The 26,151-nt window shown below is 35.0% G+C and overlaps 2 protein-coding genes across 5 annotated transcripts in view; one reads left to right on the top strand and one right to left on the bottom strand.

The window, feature by feature from the left end:
* The window catches only part of NGLY1 (N-glycanase 1), a 52,993-nt gene extending 27,973 nt beyond the window's left edge, over positions 1–25,020 (top strand). The window contains exons 5-12 of one of the 4 annotated variants that reach the window (XM_081072963.1): positions 845–1,067; positions 4,384–4,505; positions 6,549–6,694; positions 8,818–8,928; positions 10,229–10,393; positions 14,789–14,974; positions 21,877–22,054; positions 22,432–25,020. In XM_081072963.1, coding sequence (XP_080929089.1) covers positions 845–1,067; positions 4,384–4,505; positions 6,549–6,694; positions 8,818–8,928; positions 10,229–10,393; positions 14,789–14,974; positions 21,877–22,054; positions 22,432–22,607 — 1,307 coding nt within the window. In that variant the 3' untranslated portion in view covers positions 22,608–25,020. The remainder of the gene's footprint in view (positions 1–844; positions 1,068–4,383; positions 4,506–6,548; positions 6,695–8,817; positions 8,929–10,228; positions 10,394–14,788; positions 14,975–21,876; positions 22,055–22,431) is intronic. The other 3 variants (XM_081072964.1, XM_081072965.1, XM_081072966.1) reach the window with 3 other exon arrangements.
* ERAS (ES cell expressed Ras) lies at positions 5,464–6,368 on the bottom strand (the record flags this gene model as incomplete). The annotated part of the gene is given in 4 exon segments (XM_081072191.1): positions 5,464–5,984; positions 5,987–6,118; positions 6,121–6,240; positions 6,320–6,368. Coding segments are annotated over 4 exon segments (822 nt in total).
* Positions 25,021–26,151: the final 1,131 nt, after the last annotated feature.

Here is a 26,151-nt window from a genome sequence, read left to right as displayed (position 1 = left end):
TTTTTATAGTCTCTGTAGTTTTTTTCCTATAGTTTTTATTTTGAAATGTATCAAACGACAATAGAGTATAATATATCAAACACCTATGATCATCAAATTTTATTAGATCTTAACATTATGCCATATATTTCCTTCATATATCATTTTTAAATAATAAAACAAATGTGGAGATGAGAGCCCCTATATAGGTCTCCTAGATATCCCGCCCCTTCCTTCATTCCAAAGATACCACACTCTTGAATATGTTCAAGAAAAATCTTTATTGATAAAGTGGATATAATATTATATGTCATGCTTACTTGCTAGAGTTGTTATATACAGTGTAGACATGGCTGTGTTTTTATGTGTTTTGTGGTGAGTATCCATGGGTGGATTATGTATAGTTAAAGCGCTAATAGAATGATTTTTTTAAAGTGTCTGGAATTTTGTGATTTCTGCTTGGAATTTTGTGATTGTCTCATATTTACTTGCACATCAACCTGATAACAGCCATTTGATAGTGTTTTTCAAAATTAGATTTTTTTTTCTCACCACCCATGTGTTTTTCGGATTAATTCCAAACTGACCATAGTTCTCTGAGAGATGCTATGTTCAGCTTACGTGTTAATGGGTAATGTCAGTTAGAGTGGTCAACATCCTGTTGTTCTAAATGTGCAGTGTATTATGTTACTGTGTTTTAGCCTCGGTCACAACATACTGACAGTTCTTGCATCAATATTTGTGCAAACTTTCTAGATCATCCTGTATTTTCATGTATTTCCGTTAATATTTGAGAATAAAATATGTGGATATTTTTAGTTTTTGTCAGCTTTAGCTCTTACTTGGTTCTGTTTTAACTTCTCAGGTACTAATATAAGTGATGAGGATTTTCTTTTGCTGGAGCTTTTACACTGGTTTAAGGAAGAATTTTTTCAATGGGTGAATGACATTTTGTGCAGCAAATGTGGTGGTCATACTAAGTCTAGAGGTGAAGCATTGTTTCCCAATGATGATGAGCTGAAGTGGGGTGCAAACAGAGTAGAAGATCATTATTGTGATGCATGCCAGTTCAGCAATCGATTCCCAAGGTGGGTATCCACTGGATAATACAGTCAGAGTAATCTCTTAATAAAATGGTTAGAAGAGAATTTTTATTAAATGAACTTTCTGTCTTCATTTTAATTATTAGGAATATATTCCTTTAGAACAGGTATCGGCAAGCTACGGCTGGCAGGCTAAATCCAGCCCACATCCTATTTTTGTAAATAAAGTTTTATTGTGATACACCCATGCTGATTGATTTATGAATAGTCTGTAAGTGTTTCTACATTACAGTGACCGAGTTGAGTACTGGCAGCAGAGATCCATATTATCTGCAAAGTCTAAAATATTTACTGTCTGTCTTTTCATACGAAAAGTTTGTTGACTCCTACTCTCTAATATAAATTGAGTGTAGTCCTACCACATTTAATGCTGTAAATCTTGTATTTTTCTTGTTTTAATATATAAAATTTTACTTTCTGATAACTTTAATAATACTTGAGAGTACATAAAAATAATACTAACAACATTAATAATAATGATAATTATGACAGTAAAGGTAATGATACACTTAATCATCAAATGGTAATATGGAAGGTAAAAGTCTAGTGTCATCATATATACATATATATTTTTAAATTTCAGAATTTTGTTTTAATTAGATGCCTCCCCTGTCCAACCTTACCTACCATATCTCTAAGTTTTAAACTAAGCAAATTTGAATTTTTCAATTAATTGTTTCCATGCTTTAATTTATAAGCCTCTTCAGATTTACTTAAATGGCAGTATTTGTAAAGTTTAGTTGTAACATCAGGCAAGACAAGATATCAAGTTTTTGGAATACCTGATTTGGAGGGCTTAGAAACTCAGTCCTGACTAAGAACCATCCCTATGATATACAGAATATAGGATAAACAGAATCCAATATTAAATAATTATCTGAAATTTGTACAAGTTATTTTTTCTTTCAGCATACGTTTGCACAGGCAAAGATTTGAAGATAAAAGGTGTACATAATTAAATCCCACTCATAAATTCTTTCTAGGCAGTTAAATATAAACTGATAATGCAGTGTGGAAGGACGCAGGCTAACAAAGATATTTATACAAAGTGTTACTCTTTTCCCTTCTAAACATTTGCTTCTTTTACTCTTCGTTATTCTCTGTATAGGGTTGGGATGATGAACACTGTTAATTAGAGGAGACACTAGTCATTCAACTTGGCACACGTAATATACAGAAGAGGAAGGCATAGAATGCTCTAATTCTGTTCTACTTCTTAATGTAAATTTATAACTTTTTTCCATTAATTACCTAAATTATAAATTCATTTAACTTAACTTCGTAAATTATATAAATGTCTAACAACTATGCTGTACACCTGAAACTAATATAAAATTATATTGAATGTTAACTGTAATTGAAAAATAAAAATAATTTTAGAAAAACAAAATGCAATAACCCATTATTGGCAAAATTTAAATTATAATTTAAAGACTTCATAAAGGGCGTAGGAAAAATGCACAATCTAGAAGATATTTCAACACATATAACTGACATAAGGTTTATATCTAAAATATATAAAGGATTGTTATAAATCAATAAGATGATAAGGAAATGTAGAAAATTCAGAAAGGACATTAAGAGATTTATGACAGAATTGTGTCACAATGTATTATATCTAATACATATAAAGAATTGCGAAAATCTGGAAGAAAATAAAACAACTACATAGAAAAATGCACAAAAGAAAAGAACAGACGTTTGACAGAATTGCATCACAATTTTTGAAAAACATGAAAATATATTCAACTTTACTGGCAATCATATTAAGACTACAGTAAGATACTTTATATTTCTAATGTGGCCAAAAAGTTTTATATCTGATGATATGAGGTATTTATGTGGATATGAGAGAGAGAGAGAGAACAAGAAAATTCTTCTGCCCTGCTGGTAGACTATAAATTGGCACAGCCATTTTGGAAAACAATTTGACATTTTCTTTTAACATTGAAGAAATTTATCATTAAAGACACAGAAATTCTGCTCCTATGCCTGTTCTTACAGGAGATACATAAAAGAATGTTTGCAGAGCATTATTTGCAATATGGCATAATAATAAAATTAAATACTCTGCAGCAGAGTAATTAAAATTAACTTCAGCTACATGTACGAACGTGGATGAATTTCACAAACATCGTGAAACATAATCTCAAAATGCATTCTATATGATTTCTTTGCCAAGTTAAAAAACATTTTAAAAACTTGGAAAAGTAGACTCCATACAAATCCAGTAAACTAATAAAGCCTTGATAAATCCCAAATTCAAGGTAATGGTTATGCAGGTTTGAGGTGTGGAGTGGAGAGGGGACTGAAATTGGGAGACGCTCAGGTCTCGAGGTATTTCTAAAGTGCCATTTTTTTTAACTTGATGAAGTGTTACGTGTTCATTTATACCTCTCTCTCTCTCATATGTGTATGTATCCATAATTTGTAGTATATGTTTCATTGAAAGGAAAAGAAAACTAAAGGAAAGAATAAATTGAAAAAAAGGAAGAAAGAGCATCTGCTTAAGACAAACTTATTGCAAAGCTAGTTCATACACTGTTTCCTTCCCTCCCAGGCTCATGACTGACATCTCTGTTCAGCTGGGGCACTTTTCCTGTTCAGCTTTATCTGCTCAGTCTTTCTCAACACAATATGCAAAATGTGGTTTCTCTAGTTTTGTGATAATCTCATCACCGGAGACATTGCAAACATCTTTTAAAAAACAACTTCCAAATTAGCAAGCACCTTTAAGTAGTTCAGAAGAATAAAATTTCAATCAAAATGATCGTTAGAGAAAAAGATAGTATCTTAAGTAAAACTGAGTCCAGCTAAGCTTTAAGAGCTTTATTGAGTAGTCTGATAGAGTTGTTTACCTTTTAAATACAATGAGCTAATTATACCACTTGTTAGAGTAATACTAATGCTCCAAGCAGGTTTCCTGGAGAATGTCTGCCTGTGCAAATCCTGTCTGTCCTTCAAGGCCCAGTTCAAATACAAGCTCTCCTCCCCAATCATTCTCCCCTAACACTGAATCTGACCTATTTTATAGTTGGTATCACATTCTGCCATGTATTAAAGTTATCTCTGCAAATCCCTTCTCTCTGTGTAAATTCCTTGAAGGCTATACCACTATGTATTTTTTTTTTAACCAAACATTTTAGCACAATGCCTCATATATTCAAGGCTCTTTAATCATTAAGAATATGAAATTAAGAAATATTACTATTTAGCACAAAGGTAATATAAATTCTTTAAAATGCCTTTTTTTTTTTTCTGATAATGAATCAAAGCTTTTGCTGTTGTTGTTTTAAACCAGGTATAATAACCCCGAGAAGCTGTTGGAAACAAGACGCGGACGGTGTGGCGAGTGGGCCAACTGTTTCACCCTGTGCTGCCGAGCCCTTGGGTTTGAGGCTCGCTATGTTTGGGATTACACAGGTACAGAACGTGGTATGAGCAGAGTCGTGGGGCTTTGCAGATGTACAGCTTTGGGTTTAGTCTGGGCTCGTTATTTTCTATGATTTTCTGGCCTTATTAGACTGAGCTTGCATTGGCCTTTTGTAAAAGAACCATAATACCAACTTCACATGTTTTTTTTGTGGAAACCACAAGATTTTTGTAGTACACCTAGCATTTTACCTAGTACTTTGTACTGTAAACATTCTTCTATTAATTTACCATGACATTTTTTTTAGTGATGCTGTTTCTGTATGGATAAGGACATGTGTAATAATGGCCATAGAAATCTTGATTTTTGTAGGGATTAGCATAACAGATTTAGATCTTAATACACAAAAAAGGTAATAAAAGCCATGTGAAATTTATATTGTCCTTATTTAGAAATGATTCATGTGTTATCAACATGTTCAAAAGTTGTTTTCCTTGCTCTTAGAGTGTTACCTGTGTTTCTGTTGTTTTTTTATAAAACAGTGAAACCTCCGTTTATAGTTACCGCTCTCTTACAATCAAATAGAGAACATCAATAACCAAACATCCTCTGTTAGACCCCCTGCTGGTTGTGAGTTTTAAAGGTCAAGAGAGACTGTATTTTCAAGTGGCATTAACTTCTTCACATTAGCATACTGATCCCTGTGTTTTTGATGTTATTGTTCAGTGTGTTCAGCTTTTTAAAAGTTATAGCTCACATTATTTTCAATTAAGCCTAAAACTAACTGTATTAAAGGAGATAGTCCAAAAACATTTTGAAGGATTTCTTTTTTCTTTGTTTTGAAACCTGAGAACACCATTTATTCAATTTTGCACAGAATCTGTCAACTTGACAGAATATAACCAACAGTAGTATAGTATGCCCCACATTATAAAAAAGCCCATCACCAAACAAAATCCCCCAGAAGAGGGGTCCATCTATCTCGAGTACACCCCGTGCCCTACAGAGCTAGTTGCTCAGGGGTCTCATTCCAAGGAACCACCACCAAGGCCTGAGGGAGGGTCCACTTTTCTTGACAAAGACTTTCAGTGTCATATCAGTGGCACAGCCACCATGGCACGTGGTCTTACCATGCCAGCCCTTTTGCCCACTTGATTTTGCCTCGGCCTCCTTTGCCATGGCCTCCCGGGCCCTTTGGATTTCATGGATGAGCAGGGTAAAGGCCTCTTCTACACCTTGCTGTGTCTTCGCTGAGGTCTCCACAAAGGGGGCCCCCCAGCTCTTCGCGAGGTCTATTGCAGCCACGTGAATATCTCCAACACCGGCCACAAGGTCGCACTTGTTGCCCACAAGGACGAGGGGCCTGGTGTAGTGAGAACCCCAGGTAGCCCGCATTTGCTGCAGCTGGGTCAGAGAGGAGGGATTGTCGAGGGCAAAGGCCCACAGCATACCATCCCCAACAGCCAAGCGCTGGTCACACAGGGCCTTAGGAGCAGCCTGCCCTGCTGTGTCCAGCACATTCAGAACCAGCCCCCCTTGCCCAGGGTAACCTGCTTCCAGTAGGAATCCTGGATCGTGGGGTCATGGTCTTCCACGAAGCACTTATGGTTTAGCTGGATGGTCAGTGCACTCTTGCCCACACCACTTGTGTCCACCACCACTGCTTGTACTCCGGCAGCTGCTTGCCAACACCCTTAGAGGGTGCCTGAGCCTTGTGGCTCTCCTCCTGGGTGCTAGGGCTCCACGTGCCCAGGCCCAGATCAAGCGTGTTAGGCTTTGTGGTGGCTCCAAGCCCAGGGAAGACATGTGGACAGCAGGCCTTGCACCTCAGTCCAGGGAGAGGAAGTTGCCCTGGGACCCAAACCCGCCACAGCTCTGACAGGCTTGAAGGATTTCAAAGAGACAGAAAACATGTGTTCTGGAGTCTTGTGTGCCACAAAATGCTCAGTCTTATGAACTAAAATTTACAATATTGCAGATAACTTTATTATGTCATTTTTATCTTAGGAGTTTGTATGTAGTTATCGGAAGCCATTCTCGTTTTATAAACTCTTTTCTCCCTTTCTTCCTTTTGCTTTCTCTCACTTACGTAGACCATGTCTGGACGGAAGTGTATTCCCCTTCTCAGCAGCGGTGGCTGCACTGTGATGCGTGTGAAGACGTGTGTGACAAGCCACTCCTTTACGAGATAGGCTGGGGCAAGAAGCTCTGCTATGTCATGGCGTTTTCTAAAGACGAGGTAGGGCACAAGGGAAGTTTTTCTCTAAGAATAAAATACAATTGTTTGACAGCTTTTGCAGGCGTAATTAACATATAGAAGTGGCATATATTTAAAGTGTGCAATTTCATAAATGTTGTCCTTTATATACAGCCATGAAATTACCTTTACAAAATCCAGGTAGTGAACATATCCACGATTCCTGGAAATTTTCTTATGTCTTCTTGTTACCCCTACTTCTTGCTTCTGTTCAGGTAACAGAAGCAATGGATCTGCTTTCTGTCATGATAGATTAATCTGCATTTCTAGACTTGTATATAAATGGAATCACATAATATACAGATGGTCCTGCTTATGACTATTAACTAAATGATGGTTCGACTTAATGATTTTTCAATTTCACAAGGTACAAAAGCAATACACATTCAGTAGACACTGTGCTTTGAATTTTGGATTTTGATCTTTTCCTAGGCTAGTGATATGCAATACTGTACTCTCTCATGATCCTGGGTAGTGGCAACGAGCTTCAGCTCTCAGTAAACCATTTGATCACAAGGATAAGTAACCAATACTCTATAGTGTACTAATATTAAGTGCATTGTCAACTTGCGATATTTTCAACTTGATGGATTTATTGGGATGTAACCCCATCACATGTTAAGGAGCATCTATATCCTCTTGTAGGTGGGGCGTGGGTGGGGGGGTTCTGGTTTCTTTTATTCAGTATAATTATTTTGAGTTCCATCCATGTGTTTTCATGTATCAACAGTTTATTCTTTTTGATTGCTGAGTAGTATTCCATTGTATGGATGTACCATAGTTTGTTAATCCATTCACCTGTTAATGGACATTTGGGTATTTCCCTTTTTTAAAATTATTTCAAATAAAGCTATTAGAAGCATTCAGGCAACAACTCTTTATATGGGCACATGCTTTCTTTTTCCTTTGCTAAATTCCTAGAAGTAGAATGGCTGGATCATATGGTAGGTGTGTGTGTAACTTTTTAAGAAACTGCTGAACTGTTCTCCAAAGTGATTGTGCCATTTTGCATTCTTACCAGCAGTATGTGAAAGTTCCCAGTTTCTCCATGTCCTTGCTAACACTTAGTATAGTCTCACTTTTTAGTTTTAGCCCTTTTAATAGATGTGTAGTTGTATCTCACTGTGGTTTTAATTTGCATTTCTCTAATGAAAAATAATAGTAGCATCTTTTTATGTGCTTATTTGCCATCCACATGTCCTCTTTGCCTGTTTTTTTTTTTAATAGAGTTTTTTTGTTGTTGAGTTTTGAGAGTTTCTCTATACAGGGCATGCCAAAAAGATGTATATGCATGACTTGCATTCATCTTTTGTTATCGGTATATATTGAGTATTACCATTTTAATACAGTTTTCCTTCCTTAAAATGTGCATACATTTTTTGGCACCCTCTATATATTCTGAATGCAAGTCCTTTATTAGATGTATGCTTTGCAAAAATTTTCTCCTGGTCTATAGCTTATGTTTTCATTTTATCAATGACTTTTGAAGAGAAGAAATCTACTTTACAGTTAGTTCTTTTATGCATCATGCTCTTTGATGTTGTGGCTAAGAAATTTGTGCCTAGCCCAAGCCACAATGATTTTCTCCTTTGTTTTCGTTTAGAAGTTTTATACTTTTAGTTTTACACTTGTGTCTGTGCTTCATTATGAGTTAATTTTGTATATACTCCAAAGTGTAGATTGAAATTCATTATTTTCATATGGATAACGAATTGTTCTAGCACAGTTTGTTAAAAAGATTATCTATTCTCCATTGAAGTGTTTTTTGCACTTTTGTCAAAAATCAGTTGTATGATATAAATTTTATACAATAAAATTGGAAAAAGTTTTGTTGAATTTTATGAAATGAGCTTTGTAAATAAACTTATAAAAGCCTAAATGTTCTAAAAATTTCACCTTATCACAGTCTTTCTTGGAACTGTACCTGTTAGAAAATGAATTTAAAAAACATATTTTCTTTGATTTTTTTTCTACAGGTTTTTAAACTTTAAGCAAAGAATAGCATTTTAAAAAGTATGTTTGAGAATTGAATTACATTCTAGATATTTAGCAAATTAACGTTGATGGTTGTAATCTTACTAAATATTTGTATTCTGTAATTTGAGGTGGTTGATGTCACTTGGCGATATTCTTGTAAACATGAAGAGGTACTCTCCAGGAGAACTGAGATTAAAGAAGAAGTACTTCGAGAAACTATTAATGGACTTAATAAGCAGGTATCTGATGGACATTTGTCATTTGAGAGGACATTGAAATTTTTCATAAAATCAAGAGCCAATTTTTAACCCTTAAATTTTTAAAATAGCATTATTTTGCAAGCAAAAATATTTTAATATGTTAAATGTCTTTTTGTTCATTGAAAATTTTGATGACTCATTTTAAATATTGTGCTTTTTTACATTAAATTATCACGTCTCTTAAAGTTCAGTGAAACAGAATTTCAATATCTGTATTATTTGACATAAAAAATATGTTGTCTTATTTATCAAAGTAATTGTGTCTTGAATATAATAACACACACACACACACACACACACACACACAGTTACGAGTGTGTAAATTTCTGAAACAAGGCACAGGAAATTGTTAACAATCACTACTTCTGAGAGGAAGACATGGGGGTCCAAGAGAGAAGATTCAGGTTTTATTTTATGCCCCTTTGGTAGTACTGAAATTTTTTACTCTATATTTGTTTGGATTTTTTTCATAATTTAAAAAAATAATAATTTTGCTTCTGGGAGGCAGTTAGAATAGGAACAGATCACCTTAATCCAGTCAGTGATTGAGATTCAAGGTGAGGTTTCAGTCTATTTGGAATTTCACCTTCCTTCTCATGTGTAGGCCTTCAGAGATCCTAATCTGAAAAAACTGTAGTAGTTGCTAGAACCCCTCACCTTGGAAGACTCTAAACTCCAATTTATGTACTCGCCAGCATTGTATTTCTGCTAAAAATTCTGCTTTGTGTTTCAGCACTTGAGCCTCCATTTTGTGGTTGGCTTCTCAGCTTTTCCTCTTCGTGTCAGTTAATAATTGGCAAATGCCTGAAAGAGAAAAAGGGTGCTGTATGTTTGCTTCACATCAATTTCTTTCTTCCTTTGGGATCTTAGCTTCTTCAGTTCCAGCTATGCTGGTAGCTTTCTGTTGCATTCAAACAGGTGTTTGTATGTGTGTGGTTATGTGTGTATTTTCCCCAGCTTTTCTAGCTTTTCTCAGCAGGAAAGTTGGTCTGAAACAAGCTAGTTTATCATGGCCTAAAACAAAAGTTGCTACCTTCATTTAAAATCTAGAACAGTGAAGTTCATGGAGAGTTTGATCTATTGACATAAAGTTTATAAAATTATTTTGAATTTTCCAGTGTCCTTTTTATTTTCCAAATGATTATATGTATGAAAGTAAACTTGGTTACTTCTTTCAAGATTCCCGTAAAATACAAATGTTTTAAGTATATTCTTACTTAGAGAGGGAACGCTACATTCCCATAATCTTCATGACTCTTTTAAAAAATGTGAATTGCAGAGGCAAATATCTGTGTCAGAAAACAGAAGAAAAGAACTTCTTCAGAGGATAATCGTGGAGCTTGTTGAATTTATATCTCCCAAAACCCCTAAACCTGGAGAACTTGGTGGAAGAATATCTGGGTCAGTGGCTTGGAGAGTAGCCCGAGGTGAAATGGGTCTAGAGGTACTTAATTCATTATAGCATGATAATCTTCTCACTTTCCTGCTTTCTATACTGTGCTCTTTATTTATTGAAAAGTGCATTGGCCATGACCTTTCAGTTAACTTTTCAGAGCAATCACTATAAAATGTAAACATTTGAAGAGAACCAATAATTGATTGACATAGTCTAATCACAGGCAAGAATTTACAAAACATTTTAAAATAGGACTTTTCTATTTACCTTAGGTAAATTTTTATACAGTATAAGTTTTACTGAAGTACATACAGAAAAATACAGATTATGTGGTAAGTGTACAGCTTAACAGATTTTCACAATTTGAGTGTCCATGTAACCACCATTCAAAATAAGAAACAGACCATCAGAACCTCAGAAACAACCAAGTTCCCTTTTAGTTATTGCCTTCTACCCCAAGAGTAACCATTGTCCTGGTTTTTTATTAGTTTTGCCTATTATTGTGCTTTATATAAATGAAATAGTATTTATATACCTTTTGTGAATGGTTTCTTGCTCTCAACATTAGTGAGATTCATACTTGTTGCTGCATGTTTATGGTATGTTTATTCTCATTGCTGTACCTTCCATTGTATGAATATATATAACTTATCCATGCCACTATTGATGGGTATGTGGGTTGTTTTTAGGTTTGGGCTATTAAAAGTTGTGCTGCTGTGAACATTCATATACATGTTTTCAGTGAACATATTTACACATTTCAGTTGGATATATACCTAGGAATGGAACTGCTAGGTAATAGAGTGTATGTTCAGCTTTAGTAGATACTGGCAAACAGTTTTCCAAAGTAGTTGTACCAGTTTACACACTCACCAGCAGTGTATGAAATTTTTCCACATCTTTACATATAGTTGGTATTGTCTATCTTTTTTATTTTATCAGTTCTGATGGTTTATAGTATTAGTATGTTGGGATTTTAATTTGCATTTTGGTAAAGGCTAATGAAAATGAATGCCTGTTCTTTAAATTTGGGGATATCCTCTTCAGAAGTGCTTGTTCAGGTCTTTCGGAATAAGATTTTAATGCATTTAAAAGAGCCCTGTTTTACCTTATTTTTCCATGTGAAACATTTTTAAAGATCAGTGGGAAAATAATGGAATTCTGAATAATGCAGCTGTTCAAAGTGTTTATTTCTTATATCTGGGTAGAAATTATTGCTGCTGGTGTGATTACTATTGTCAAACTTATTTTAAAGTATCTCTTGATTAACCTCTCCAAATTAAATAATGAACAATGGAAATATAATGTCTATAATTAGTGGCTAGGTAAATAGCTCTGTAATAGACAGTAAGAAAGTACAATAGACTGTCCCTTGCCCTTAGAGAATTTAAAGTTGACTCACTAGAAAGTATTTTATATAAAGGTCTATGATGATGTGTAATGAAAAATGCTTAAAAGGAAAATAACCCATCACAGTATTAATATCAACAGTTCCAAACAAATTAAAGTTTTATATCTACTTTTTCTAAATTTGCCATTGTTGCAACTCACTCCTCCAGTAAAGGAATATGCATATGTCCAAATGGGGTGAATTATCCCCAGTAAACTTTGTTTGCTTTTTAATTTATCCTAGCATCTTTAGCAGGCAGTTGGAAGTGTTGGTTCAGCCATAGAATTACAAGATCTAAATTCAACAAATAATGCAAATCACTGCTGATGCAGTACAAGTTACAAGTATAAATCTAAATGAAGCCAATTTAAAAGAGCTAATTTAATTCACAGCTGTGTTCAATTTAAAACATTGATATTATTTAGGTCTTCATTTCTTTTTCTTTTTATGGATGGGTGTGCTTCCTCTTGTATGGCATGTAAGTTGATTAAACTTTAAAAATATGAATTGGGTCATATGCCCAGATTGTTTTCCTTTTGAAATTTTTTTTTTTAATATCTCAATTACCAAAGACCATATTAAGGCTATGGATTTAAAAAGTCATTTTCCTCTTTAGAAATAGATGTTTATTTTTAAAGTAAATTGAAAAATGTCAGTCCTAAAAAATTATGGAACTATACCTTGAAATGAGTTGGGAAAGGAAGAATACATTGGCGATATCATTTCCAGAAAGAATAGTTTCAATCTTAGATTTAATAGATTTTATGAAATATTAACGTTATTCTTACTGCAGATTTTTTGTTCAGTGGCATACATGATATACCTTTTTTTTCCATTTTGTAATTAGTTGTCCTTTGTAAAATAATGCTACTTGTAAATTTTATTTCCATTTGGTTTATGTCCAGGCTCTGAAATATCTTTGTTGTTACATTCTTGCTATGAAGTGGAGTATACTAACTTATAATTATAATACCAGTTTCTAAAAATAATAATCTTTTTATTTTACCTTTATGGAAATAATAGTCAGAGGTTCAACTAGGAAATATATTCTTGTTCATATATTTAATGTTAACTATTTTGTAATTCTGAGAATGATATATGTATATATACACACACACATACATAAATATTTTTCTGTGTCTCTAAGATATTTTATATTCTTAATTGATTCTTGTATGTTTGTTTTATATTGTTTAATACCTAGTATCTAATGTTTAACAACAACAAAGAAGCATAGACTGCCATCCTGATTGATTAGTGAATACTGTAGCAAGATGTTAGCACAGACTAGAGCCTTGGTTCTTTAAAGGTGCATGATTTTGCCTTCCAAGGGACATTGTCTGGAGATATTTTGCTTGTTGCAACTAGAAGGGATGCCACTGGCATCAAGTGGGCAGAGGCCTGAGATGCTGCTAACCAACCTGCAGTACACAGGAAGCCCCCACAATAAAGAATCATCTGACCTAAAATGCTACTACCGTGTTTCCCCAAAAATAAGACCTTGCGGGACAATCAGCTCTAATGCGTCTTTTGGAGCAAACATTAATATAAGACTCAGTCTTATTTTACTATGAGACCGGGTGTAATTAATATAATATATAATATAATATAATATAATTAATATAATGAAATACATAAGAATATAATATAATGTAATACTGGGTCTTATATTAATTTTTGCTCCAAAAGACGCGTTAGAGCTAATTGTCCGGCTAGTTCTTATTTTCGGGGAACCACGGTATGTCCATGTCTCGTGTCTAAGGGAGAGGGACTATTGTGTCAGTGGCACATAAAGATACAGGATAAATATATCATCTCTCTCAAACTTTTGGTTCACTCAGTGATTTTAGGATTTCTGAGATCTATTTAACATGAAAACAAACAGATTTATTTGGGGCTAGAATACAAAATTTATCTGGAATTTTAAGGTAAAATATGAACTTTTATAGTCATTACATAAGATTCCAGGCACTGTCCTATTTTAGGGTATCAGGAAAGAACACTGATGAAATACTTTAGGTTGAGGCCTGAAGGATAAGAAAGATTCAAATATATGGAAAGTAGAAAGAACTGAATAGGCAGCGGGAATGACCTGTGTCAAGACCCTGAGGCAGAAATGAGCTGGGCCTTTCTGAGGAACTGAAGGAAAGGTAACATGGTTCCCACAGAGACAAAGGGAAAAGTAACATGAGACCTGGTTGGAGAAGTAGGCAGGAGACAGATCATATAGGGTCCTGTTAGCCTTGGTAAAGGTTTAGAGTTAAAGTACAGTGGGAAGTCAGTGGAGTGAATTAAGCAAGAAAATAACATATCCCAATTCACGGTTTTAAATAACCATTTTCATTACTATATGGAGTGTGGATAGGAGAGGTAAACTTTGAAAACTGGGAGTCAATTTTAGAAGATGAACTGTAGTAGTCCAATAATTAGGAGATAATGGTGATGGGAGAAATGAAAAATGAATGAATTCAGGTAGAACACAAAATCACAAAAATATTAGAGATGTATTTTGTACTTGTTTTCTCTCTAGTAGTGGTTGATGCTATATCAACAGTATATACTGATCATATTTAACTTATAAAATATTTTCTGAATTTTTCATCTTTAAGTTGAAGGACTCTCTTACCACACCATACATAGCAGCCTCTCCCTCTTTCTCTCTCTCTCTCTCTCTCTCTCTCTCTCTCTCTCTCTCTCTCTCTCTCTCTCTCTTTCTCTCTCTCTCTTTCTCTCTCTTTTCCCTCTTCCTCCCTCCCCAAATATATGTATGTACAGAGGGTGCCAAAAAATGCACGTACATTTTAAAAAGGGAAAACTACATTAAAATTGCAATACTCAATATATACCGGTAATAAAAGATGAATATAAGTCATGTTTGACTTCTGCAATTACAAGAGGTGCTCAAAGTGGTTACCGTCAGCGTACAGACTCTTCTGATTATGATGAACTACTGCTTGAGTAACATTGACCAAAGTGTCCACCTGTGTACGTTTTTTTGGCACCCGCGGCATATATCTTCCATCATGTTGAAAAACTAATTCTTTCTTTTTAAGAGAAAAGAAACCATGTTCATCCCCTCTGAAAATGAGAAGATTTCTAAACAGCTGCACCTTTGTTATAATATTGTGAAAGATTGTTATATTCGAGTTTCAAATAATAATCAAACCATTTCTGGATGGGAAAATGGTGTGTGGAAAATGGAATCTATGTTCAGAAAAGTTGAAACAGACTGGAACATGGTAAGTTAATGCATGAAACTGTTTAAAACCTTTGTCATTGTTTAAACAGATAAAGATTGGCTTCATTTTTCAACTGTGCATAATGAGAAAACTGATATATCAGAATTACTTTAGTGCTCCTTAAACCTATAAAAGAAAGTTTTGTTCCCAACATTTAATCAAGAGACCATAAGAAATCTGTGCATTTATATCAAGGCAGTATCCATTATCATCAAAGAGGCTGAATTTAATGCTTTTGTGGGGAAAACTAATCAAGCGACCAATCCATGTGACTGATTTTTGCATGAATATATAAAGTATATTGTTATTTAATTCCTTCACAGATATGTATTGATTGCCTACTAAATGCAGGCTGTAAGGAAGTATAAGATTTACTTCTAAGTCCCAAGAGCTAACCATTTAACACTTTCATTTCATAAGCATGTGCGTGATTGAGCAGCGATAGCGATATCTACTCTGTGTCGTAAAGAGTAAAGAAATGAATGCTAGGACTATAGTAGTTCCCCTATTCCAACTTGCACATTGTTGTCACATTTTACCTGTAACAACTAAGAAGCTTTGCTTTTAATCTGCCCTACCCCTTACACACACACCGAAAATAAACTCAGAGCTACTCAAATAACCTCAATATATCTAACCATATCATTGATAAATTTTCATAGAGTTAATGAACTTATAGGGAGCTTTTAATGTTAACTGCCAAGATGTTTGGGTGGGAAGGGAGTTGTTCACTTGTAAGACATATTGGATAGATTAAAGAGTGAGTCACAGATAACAGCTGCTCATGTTTATGAGCATGTACTATATTCTCATCACTGTCCTAGGCCTTAGTCAGAGGACAGAAGACACACAGAGACGAGGTCCCTGCTTTGTTCTTATCAAGTCATAAGTTTTTGTTCTCAAGTTTATCTTGGTGATCTTTTTGTATTAAACCAAGAATACCTTACAGCATTATTAAAATTGTAGATTTAGGAATTTTCATCTTTAGTCAAACAAGGGCATAAAAAAAAAAAAAACTATAAAATTTCAAGGTTTGAATCTGTATTTGTACCTGTATCTGTAATTGATTACGAAGTTGATGAGAGGCGCTGAACTTCTGGAAGGCTATCCTTAGCCTAAAAATTCCTCTGAACAGAAAGCAGGACAGGATAGATACGTTATTTATCTAAGGACGAGTCTATTCTTGCTGAACTGAAGAAAAAGCATGCCTTTCTTCCTAACCAGCAGTGTTGATGGAGAAAGCAATGATGGAGAAAATAATGCTATCTTGCAGATGTTATGTGCTGAGAAACGGGTCTGTTGTATGGCATATTTCTTCTTTGTGTTACTCACCCGTTGCTTTATCAGCAAACATTTACTGAGTCCCTGTTGTGCTAGGCATTGTTCTCAGCTCCGTGGCTAAAAAAATGAAGGTACAGTTTTTGCTGTCACAATCTAACAAGGGAAACCAAAGCATAAACAGCCATCTTACCCATGATGAAGAGTGCTATAAGGATATCAACACATTGCTATGGAAACACCAAGGAGGGAGTAATTATCTCTGGCTGTGGGAGTTGGGCAAAGTTCCTCAGAGCAGGTGACATTTGAGGTTGGACACTGAAGGATGAGTAGGTGTTCCTAAGCTAAGGGAACAGCAGGGGAAAAGCATGGAGTACATGGAGTGTTTTGAGACCGCTAAATAGAGCATCGTGGCCAGAGACGGTGTATTGTATGAGGAAGATTTAAATAATGTAAATGAGATGCAAAGACCATTCAAGTCAGGCCCCTACTCTAGTAAAAGTTTATGCCTTAATATGTTTACACAAAGAGTTGTTTTTCAGAAATTGAGTGAATCAATTTTCAGTTACAATATTCAGTGCCAGGTGAAGAAAAATACTAGAATCTTAATTACACTTCTAGAGACTAATAACTCAGAAGTCATATATTGCCATTAAAACTTGAATTTTCCATCTCCATCAGTATTTTTAGTTCTGTATTAGCATGTCTCCAATCAGGGATTCTCTAGCTCCACTAAATAGAAGAAGCCTATTTCTCCGCACACCTTTATTCCGGAATCTCCAGCCAGGACTCCTGACAGATCACATACATCCTGCTCCCAGCTAACTAGAACACATTCTTATTCTCTCAAAGAGGTAACCCCCCAGGACACAGGGACTTACTAAATTTTACTACTTAGCGAATACGTTGTTCAGTGATGTGTGGATCTGAAGGGAACATAAAAAGCTAAATCAAAAAGACAGGTATACTTTTTAGGAGGCAGTTGATAACACCTTGATAAAAGTGATGTTAACAGCTTCCTAACTTGTCTCCCTGCACCTGCTCTGGTCCTTTCAGAAACATTCTCCGTGCTGTAGCCAGAAAAACGTTTTCAAAGCCCCAGTCATTACTGGATGTTCTCAGAGCAAGGCGTAGCTCAAGCTTCTTCCACATCTGTCGCTTGCTTCATCTCTGGCCTCGCCTTGCCCCGTGCTGCATCCCCTCCTGCCCTCTGCACAGAACTTCCTTTGCTTTCCTTTTTGTCAGATTAACTTATCCTTATCCTTAGAGTTTGATTGAAACCTACTCCCTCTGGTCCCAGCTAGCTGCATCCATTTCCCCCTTTACTGATTCACTGCACTATGTCCCTTTCCTTCATGACATTTAGTCAGCAGATAGGTGTGAGAAGAGATTATTTTTGCTCTCACCTGCTTGATTGTAAACATTCCCTGGGCAGAGACCTTGTCTTTTTCTACGCGATTTTGTAGTCTTAGTATTCATGTGTCTATTATAGTGTCTGATATATAATAAATGGTTAGTAAAGTTTGGCGAATGTAAGAAAGAATGATTCAGTGTATTTGTCATAAATTCTGCATCACCCTAGGGCTATGTAAAGCACCATAGGAAACCCTGTCTTCATTCAGACTGTGTCCTTTGGATGTTCTTAGATACTTTGCATTTTTTAGCAGTTTTATCATTCTATTTGTCACTAGAGTCATTTTAGCGCTTTTTGGTAGAAGGCATCATGTCAAGAATTGATTCATTTCGTCATTCAGCAAACATGCGCATTGTCAAACATTGTATATGGCACTTAGGATGTAATATTGAATTAATTGGCAAGCCTCAGGGTGAGCATAGGCTAGTGTAGGAGAAAGACACGTGGACCAACTATTTAGATGAGTAAGGTAAGTACTAGAAGAAGCACATGGGACAATACATGATACTAAGGGAGAGAAAACAGAAGGAAGAGCTGCTGTCCCATGAGAGAAGGCCTTGCAGAGGAAGTAATTCCTGAGTGGGCTTCTGGAGGAGGAGGCAGAGGGAGAGTCTCAGTGTGGAGACAGGACATGGAAATCTAAAGTCCTAAAGCTGATGCCTTTAGGACTGAAAATCTTAAGTCCTGGAACATGAGAAATAGTGTGTGCAAAAGCACTGAGGTGAGAAACAACTGGTATATCCAGGGAAGAATGAGTAGTAGAGAACATGAAGGAAAATAGTGGGAAGCGAGTCTGGAGAGGTAAAGAGTTGTCAGGTCCCAGGGACTTTGAATACCTTACAATTATGTAACAGGAAACCATGAAAGAGTTCAAACAAGGGAAGGACATGACCACATAGCATTCCAGAGGTAATTCCAGAGACTGCAAATGGAAAACATCAGAAACATAACATAGGAAGATTACAGTGGGTAGTGACAGTGACTCGTGTTTAATTTCAGTGATAAAATGGAATAACCAAAATAGCATTCATGAGCAATACAGGTTTACCAGCATTAAATAAAAATCTCTTGAAATACAACTGCTCTTCTATAGGAATGACTGACTTCATGGTGTGTGCTGTACGGTTATCTTAAGTAGAATAAATCCTAGCAGTATAAGCAGAAGAATAATTTTAAGAGCATACTAAATAACAACTTCAAATAGTGTAGTACAAAGTGAACCTCCAGGAAACCACACAGCAGGCAAACCAATTTGGCATGTAGTCGTCAGAAAATCTCCAAGTGAAGCTCTTCTATAGAATGTGAAATACATAAAAAAGCTGACATGCAAATTGTTCTCGGTCCTGAAAATAGTGGTTACAGCCACAACCCAAATGACAAATGACAAGTTTCAATGACATGGTGAGTGTTATAACTTAGACCTCAAGCCGGAGACACGCCGGTCTTGTTCCCATACACAGCTTGTGATATCCCTGTATGTCCTTAGAAATGTCGACGAGGGTAAGTGTGAGTCACTGGGGGATGTTCTATACAGCTTTTAACCTGTAGCAGAAAATATCCAGGACTTCTGATTTACATCACTGCTGCTAACGTAGGGGTAGCAACACTCACCTCTTAGTAGTCCCATAAATTGCAAAAAACGAACATGTAAAACTGGACCAATAATGACATCTAGGAATTTAAAAAGCCAACAGGCAAAACGTTTTCTAACAGCTTCAGGAAGTTAGGGACACCCAACAGTTAGTTATAAAAATGCTTTTTTTTTACCCTTCTCAACCAAACAATTGATTTTCGAGAGCATATAGTATATTTTCCTCCTGAATAAATTATAATCCCTGGTTCTGTTGGTATTACACATAAACAAGACCACATTTGGAGTTTACATAAATCCTGTAGTTCTAGTGCATTTCAAATTACCAAACAGTATGTATATTCTTGGTAACTTCCTACCACCTCTAAAAATGCTGAGTTAAAATAAGTTAGCTAAAATGCTCCAGACAGAGTATTTCATGTGAAAAAGATACGAATTTTCAATATAAACAGAATCTTTTATCTCCACATACCATTTCTTTAAGCCTGAGACCTTTTATTTGTTCACAATGTTTGAATGTTTGTTTAACCATTTAAAAATTCAAGGATGATCCCTTTTATCCTTTAACTATTTAGAGTCTTAAAAGCTGATGCCTTTAGGACTGAAAATCTTAACTCCTAGAACAAGCAATTCTCTCAGACGTATTCAACAGCAGTTATAACCCTTCTTTGGCATGCAGCCCAGAGCCACATGGTATAAGGAAAACAAATCTCAGAGGAAGCTAGAAATTTGAAATTAACCTGGCTCCAGCTTATATGTTATGCTCACACTTTTGGGGGGCACATTTGAAACTACTGAGCTCTGAAAATCCGTAAGACTTAGGAATATATACTGAGATATGAATTTGAATGTATTTATTTCTGTCTTAAGATTACTTTCCCCAGGCTTTTAGTTCTTTCAAACCCACTTTCTTTCTGTAAACCCTCTGTTTGGCTCATCTTTTCCAGATAATCGCCTTTATTAGCCACTTCTTTGAAGAAGTAATTCATCTATGGATACTCAGTAGTTTAGAATAGGTGAAACTAACGACTCCCAGAGAGCACTGGTGTAACCCTGAGCCCCCGGTTCTCCTAACAGCTGTAAGAAGCATGCAGTAAGAACACGGGAGTATCAGCGGATGTTATAGTGAGGGTGCCCTGAACTTGAGTGGAGGAGATGACAGTTCCATACATCTAGGTTTATCATCCAAAACAGTTGTTGATAATACATAGCTAGTCTCAGGAGTTCAAATCATTTTCCTTGGAGAGTGATTGTTTAGTAGGTTTATAATCTCTAGCTCAATGATTTTTAAAACTTGCAAATTAACTGATATATTTAACCTGGAAATAAAATATCAATAGAATACTAGCAGTGATTGATATTTTTGATGACTAAAGACATGGAGCGGGACATTTTCATGTAGATGTGTTTTATATGGTACTTCTAACTATTTGACCTTGAGAAGTAGATTGGTTGTTTCTGAAAGAATATGTGTATATACAAGTTTATAATACTTAAATATTATTTATTAAATCTTATGAATCCAGAACCTGTAGCTCCAAAGAGCTTATAATTTGGTTAAGTTAGCTCGTACAAGTACACCTGAAATAAAATAGTTACATTCCAATAAGGGAGTGTTGTCAGTTCAAGGTAGGATGAAATTCTGGAGGACCATGAAAGCTAAGAGCTTGGATGTGATGCAAGAACCAGGTGCTTTCTGTGCATTCTAGAACAGGCAAATGATATGAAGGAGGTGAGGTTTTAAAAACATTATTAATTTGGTAGTTGCAGAAAGGTGAGCATAAAGTCGTGACTATAGTGGTAAGTGCAGTATAAATGAAGAAAGGGATGTTTTTTCAAAACTTATTTCAAAGAAATGCATAGATTATTGTGGGGAGTTTGGACATCAAGGAATTAATGATTAAGAGTCAGATCCTTAGGGGTTTGAGCCTGGGTTAATGGAGTTACCTGTAAAAGACCAAGGCTGTGGATGTCAGTTTTCATGTCATCATCTTCAAGAGTGTAGATTATGCTTTGAGAGGAGATGAGCTAGAAATAGCCAGTAAACTTGGATGCCTTAAATAGTATACATTTAAAGTTGTAAGGGACACTGATGGTGAATGAATGGGGTGTATACTATTTTGAGAGGCAAGTGTGTATATTACCTTTTAAACCATTCATGCCATAGCAGTGACTGAACTGTTTTTTGATTTAGTGTATATGGCCCATCTTGCTCTAGAAAGCGTATCTGAAAAGCCAGACTTTGAAAAGATAAAATTACATTTGAAACAATTCTTCATTTTCAGCAGAATTTTCATAAAGTTCGTTTTAAATAGCTGGACTTAATAATTTAAAAAAAGAATATGATTTACCAAAATTTGGTCAGCATGCAGCCCTTTAGGCCTGTACTTATTGGGCTACCTATATTCAAATAATATCTTTCTTCCAGAGCAAAAGATGCTATACGTGAAACTGCTAATGAAATGAAAAAATGTTAGCAGTAAAAATGTTTTCAGTGGGGGAAAATTAGATTTTTAATAACGATTTGTACATAGTACCCTGTGACAATAAGACTGACTGTATGTGTTTTCTACACTATTTCATTATTTCTGACAATTCCTTTTTTCTCCTGCTTTGTAGGTGTATTTAGCCCGAAAGGAAGGATCATCTTATGCTTATATTTCCTGGAAGTTTGAATGTGGGTCAGTTGGCCTAAAAATAGACAGCATTTCCATTAAAACAAGTAGTCAAACCTTTCAGACTGGAACAATACAGTGGAAATTGCAATCTGATACAGCGCAAGTAGAACTGTCAGGCGGTAAGCATTTGACTGGAGAATTAATCATGAAGTGTGTATTTAACACTCTGAAAAGTAATTGTACTTATTGGAGATGTAGTTTTGCGTTTTTCATACCCAAGAGTTATTCATACTATTGCAGTAAAAAAAAAAAATTGTTTAATTAAAATCTGTATAACCTCATTCTAATAGAAGAGCTTATTTTCTTATTGTGAAACACAAATGGAAGGAGAAAAATCATTTCTTCGTTTCAAAGGACAATAAGAAGTAATTTGTATTTATTGTTTAAGGGTTGGTTTTAGCCTATAAGTAGGGTATATAAAATGCATTGCAAAATTATCTGTTTATGTTCTTTAAGTTACCAAAAGCAGCGATATTTTTTTTTTTTCCTCCAACAGATAAGACGCTTCGCTCCTATCATGATTTTTCTGGTGCCACTGAAGTTATTTTGGAAGCAGAATTAAGCAGAGGAGATGGCGTTGTTGCTTGGCAACATACCCAGCTGTTTAGACAAAGCTTAAATGACCATGAAGAAAATTGTTTGGAGATAATTATAAAATTCAGTGACCTTTGAGAACCTGAACATTATAGAAAAGCTGGCAATAATCAAGGACTTACCATGTTCTAAATTAATCTGTTGGTTCAGCGCATGCTTAGTTGGCAATTTACTACCCCTCTGCTAGCATATTTCTTTTGCTGGCTATCCATCATGTAACCCTCATGAAAATGTGTCTTTATACTATGGACCATAATGAAACCTTTCATTAAAAGCTTCTTTCCATATGTGACTATAATTTGGAATAAAGTCTTATTGCCCCAATCTGAGGTTTTAATCTAAAAAGTGTAAATGCAATTTTAAAAGTAAAATGAAGGTATTCCTGATGAAGGTGTTCATGATTATGGTAAAATCTTAAGCTAATAATAGTAATTTAATATTTTCTGATCAGTCGTTAATTTCTTCATAAGTAATTGAACTAGATTTCCTAAGATTTTTAATTTTTAATAAATGTGAAACTGTTGAATCTCATAATGCATGAAAAATTTTATTGTAAATACGTAGGCATTTAAGAAATAAAATGAATTATTTTGCTTTATATCTTTTTAATGATTACTTTAATAAGTATGCTAAACTTGAAAACTGCTTGAATAGACAAGTTATGAAAACATTTAACCTTGTATAAATTCAAAGATACATTACAAATCCATAATATGTAGACACTTCAGAAAAATGCTTTACTTTTGAGTTTACTTTTGAGTATTTTTATCTACCTCATTGAATAAAATATCTATCTTGACTTTGAAACCATGTAACTAAATTACACAATATTTATATGCTATATTAAGTGTTTTTGTATGTGTTCTATATAACCTCTCCAATTAAATTTACTGAATATTTATTAAGTGTTTGTATGCAAAAGCATGCTGATAGCACTGTGAAGAAGCAGTGGTAAAGGAGATACGGCTGCTGTCCTCTAAATGCCTCTGCAAAGTGCATTCTGAACTCTTCACACAAGAAAAGTACATTCTCAGAGATTCTCACTCTGGGCAACTCAGTAAAACATTTATATGAATTATAAAATACGTACTAAGATCGTGAAACATAGGTTTTTATATTTGCTTTTTGATTGTAGTCAAACTCAATTAAGGATCATTTTCTTTCTAAAAAGTTACCTGTCAAGAAAAGTAGTTTGTGCATCTAAAGTTATTAACATGTTTTAATACTAGAAAATTTCCTAGAATTCTCAGACTCTTCAGTTAGTCATAGCACTGGATAGTGGCCAAATATGTAAAAGTGGAGAAACTTGACTTTTGACTGTCTTGAGGTGTCTGATATGGACACATGAATGTTTAGAATGTTTAGATGATCAAGTTAACAAACTCTCTTAACCTTCATTAGAAAACCTGGAAGATCAGCAAGCAGTTTTACAAAGATGGTAATAAAAATGTGGGAACTCCACTGAATGTATTTTCTCTGTGAAAAGGATGCATTCTAATTCTTGCTGTGGCTGTAAGCAGAAAAATTATTAGAGTTCAGATGCCTTTGTTTTTAATAGCATTGAATTGTTGCAAAGAAAAAGTACTTGCACACGTTTGTAAATACAGTCCATGAGAATTTCAACCCCAGTACATGTTAATAGATAGTCTATTATACAGCAAAGTTTGGAAGTTAGCACAGAAGGTATTGGACAAAATTCTCAGTAATGTTTTTAAAGCCAAGTGACAGTATACTAGTAAGGCAAAAGTAATGCAGGAAGAAAGGGCTGTTCGTACCGACCTACTCAATAAACTGGCACTAATATCAGGGTCCACTTTTTATAGCAATCATTTAGGATCCTCATTTAAAAGCACATAGTCTGTTGTGATTAAAGAGTGAATATAAAGCACTGAAGAAAACTGCACCACGTTCTTGAAATATGGTGTAATTGATTAGCCTTCTATTGTCATTGCTCATTGTTTTACTAGGCTTGATACCTTCATTTCAGATCCCATCATGATGAATTTTACAGACAATCTGTTTTTTGTTGCAGTGTAGTTTTCTAAAGTAAGTCCTTTGCTGAAAATCGCATTCTCAAGATGAACAAGAGACTACATCTGATGCTTTGATTGATTTACAAGGAAAAGAAGTGCCTTGGATTAGGGAGGGCTAGAGGACACTTTACCATGGACTTTTGGGATAGTTAGGGTTGTTAGAGAGAATTTAACCCAGACTCTTCACTTTTCATGGAGGAGACTCAAACCCAGAGATGTTAAATGACCTGTCTCAACAATTCAGTGGATTGGTGACATAGGCAAGATTCACTTCCACATTTCAGTCCTTCACTTCCACCACCTTGCTGGTTTGCTGGTTTAGTAGGTGTTTCATAAGTACAGAAAATTTGATAGTAATGTTCTATTTGAGGAGGTATTAAATTTGATTTTAGAACCAATAATTTAACTATAGTTAAGCTTTTCTGGAGAATAAATATATTGTAATTTGATGATAGATTACATATGGATGTGTTGGTATTTGTGTAATAATTTTTAAAGGTTTTTTTAAATTCTACACAAATTGTTTTGATTTTTATATTCAGAGCAAATAGGGTTTTTTTCTTTTTTTTTTCTATGAAAACTTTCATTTATTTTAACTGTGTTTTTCCAGGACCCATCAGCTCCAAGTCAAGCAGTTGTGTCAATCCAGTTGTGGAGGGCGCAGCTCACAGTGGCCCACGTGGGGAACAACCTTGTTGTTAAGAGCACCTCGCTCTAACCAACTGAACTAACCAGCTGCCCCGCAAATACACTCTTATAAACTAATAGCTCTGATTCTGGTGGTATTCCTTCCTTAAATACTCTTGGAGGAAGAAAAAGAGTAAACCAACATAAGTCATGACTGGTTTTATTTCACTTAGCATGTATTCAGTCACATCTTTATATTGACCAAAACAGTGCTTTATTTCTGATAAGAGATTTAGAATGGACCTAAACTAATAATGGCCACCTTTTGAGTGTCTTAGTAAATGCCAATGATTTCAGTATCTCACTTGATCATAACGGCATTGTGTAGTAGATAGTATGTCTGATCCCCATTTTCTAGGTGATGAAACAGGCAAAGTGAGAGTATTTTACTGCCTGTATGTTTAACAGCCATTCAAGTGAATTACACCACCAAAGTGAAAACAAATTCAGAAGTTGAGACCTTGCTGTCTTTTTTAATTTTCTAAAGATTTGCTCTGAGATCAGCAAAATTGTAGCAGCAACTGAAATTCCATAAGTAAGCAGGAAAGGGCCTCTGAAGAGCTACAATAAATATAAAGTCTAACCAGTCAAATCCATATTCTTTACTGTAAGAAGGTATTTGGGTTGTCTGTTATTTACCAATTTTAAATGTTTAAATTACTAAAGCCATTTTTGTTAAAAATTCAAACGAAACAACATTATGAAGTAAAAGTATTGCCTCCACTCTGCACACCCTACCATTTTCAGAAGTAACTGCCAAAATTTTTACATGTGTTTCCCAGAGCCTTACTGTAATTTTTTTATATTCATGCATACATACACAAAATCAGTTTTAATACATTTTTTATGTAAATAGAAGTGTATTTTCTTTCTTCTTACTTTCTTAACAATGTGTCTTTCTT

This window comes from Rhinolophus hipposideros (assembly GCF_964194185.1).
Source record: "Rhinolophus hipposideros genome assembly, chromosome: 14".
NCBI lineage: Eukaryota > Metazoa > Chordata > Mammalia > Chiroptera > Rhinolophidae > Rhinolophus > Rhinolophus hipposideros.
The sequence above is the reverse complement of the archived record's forward strand: the minus strand, read 5'-3'. Positions and strand labels throughout refer to the sequence as shown.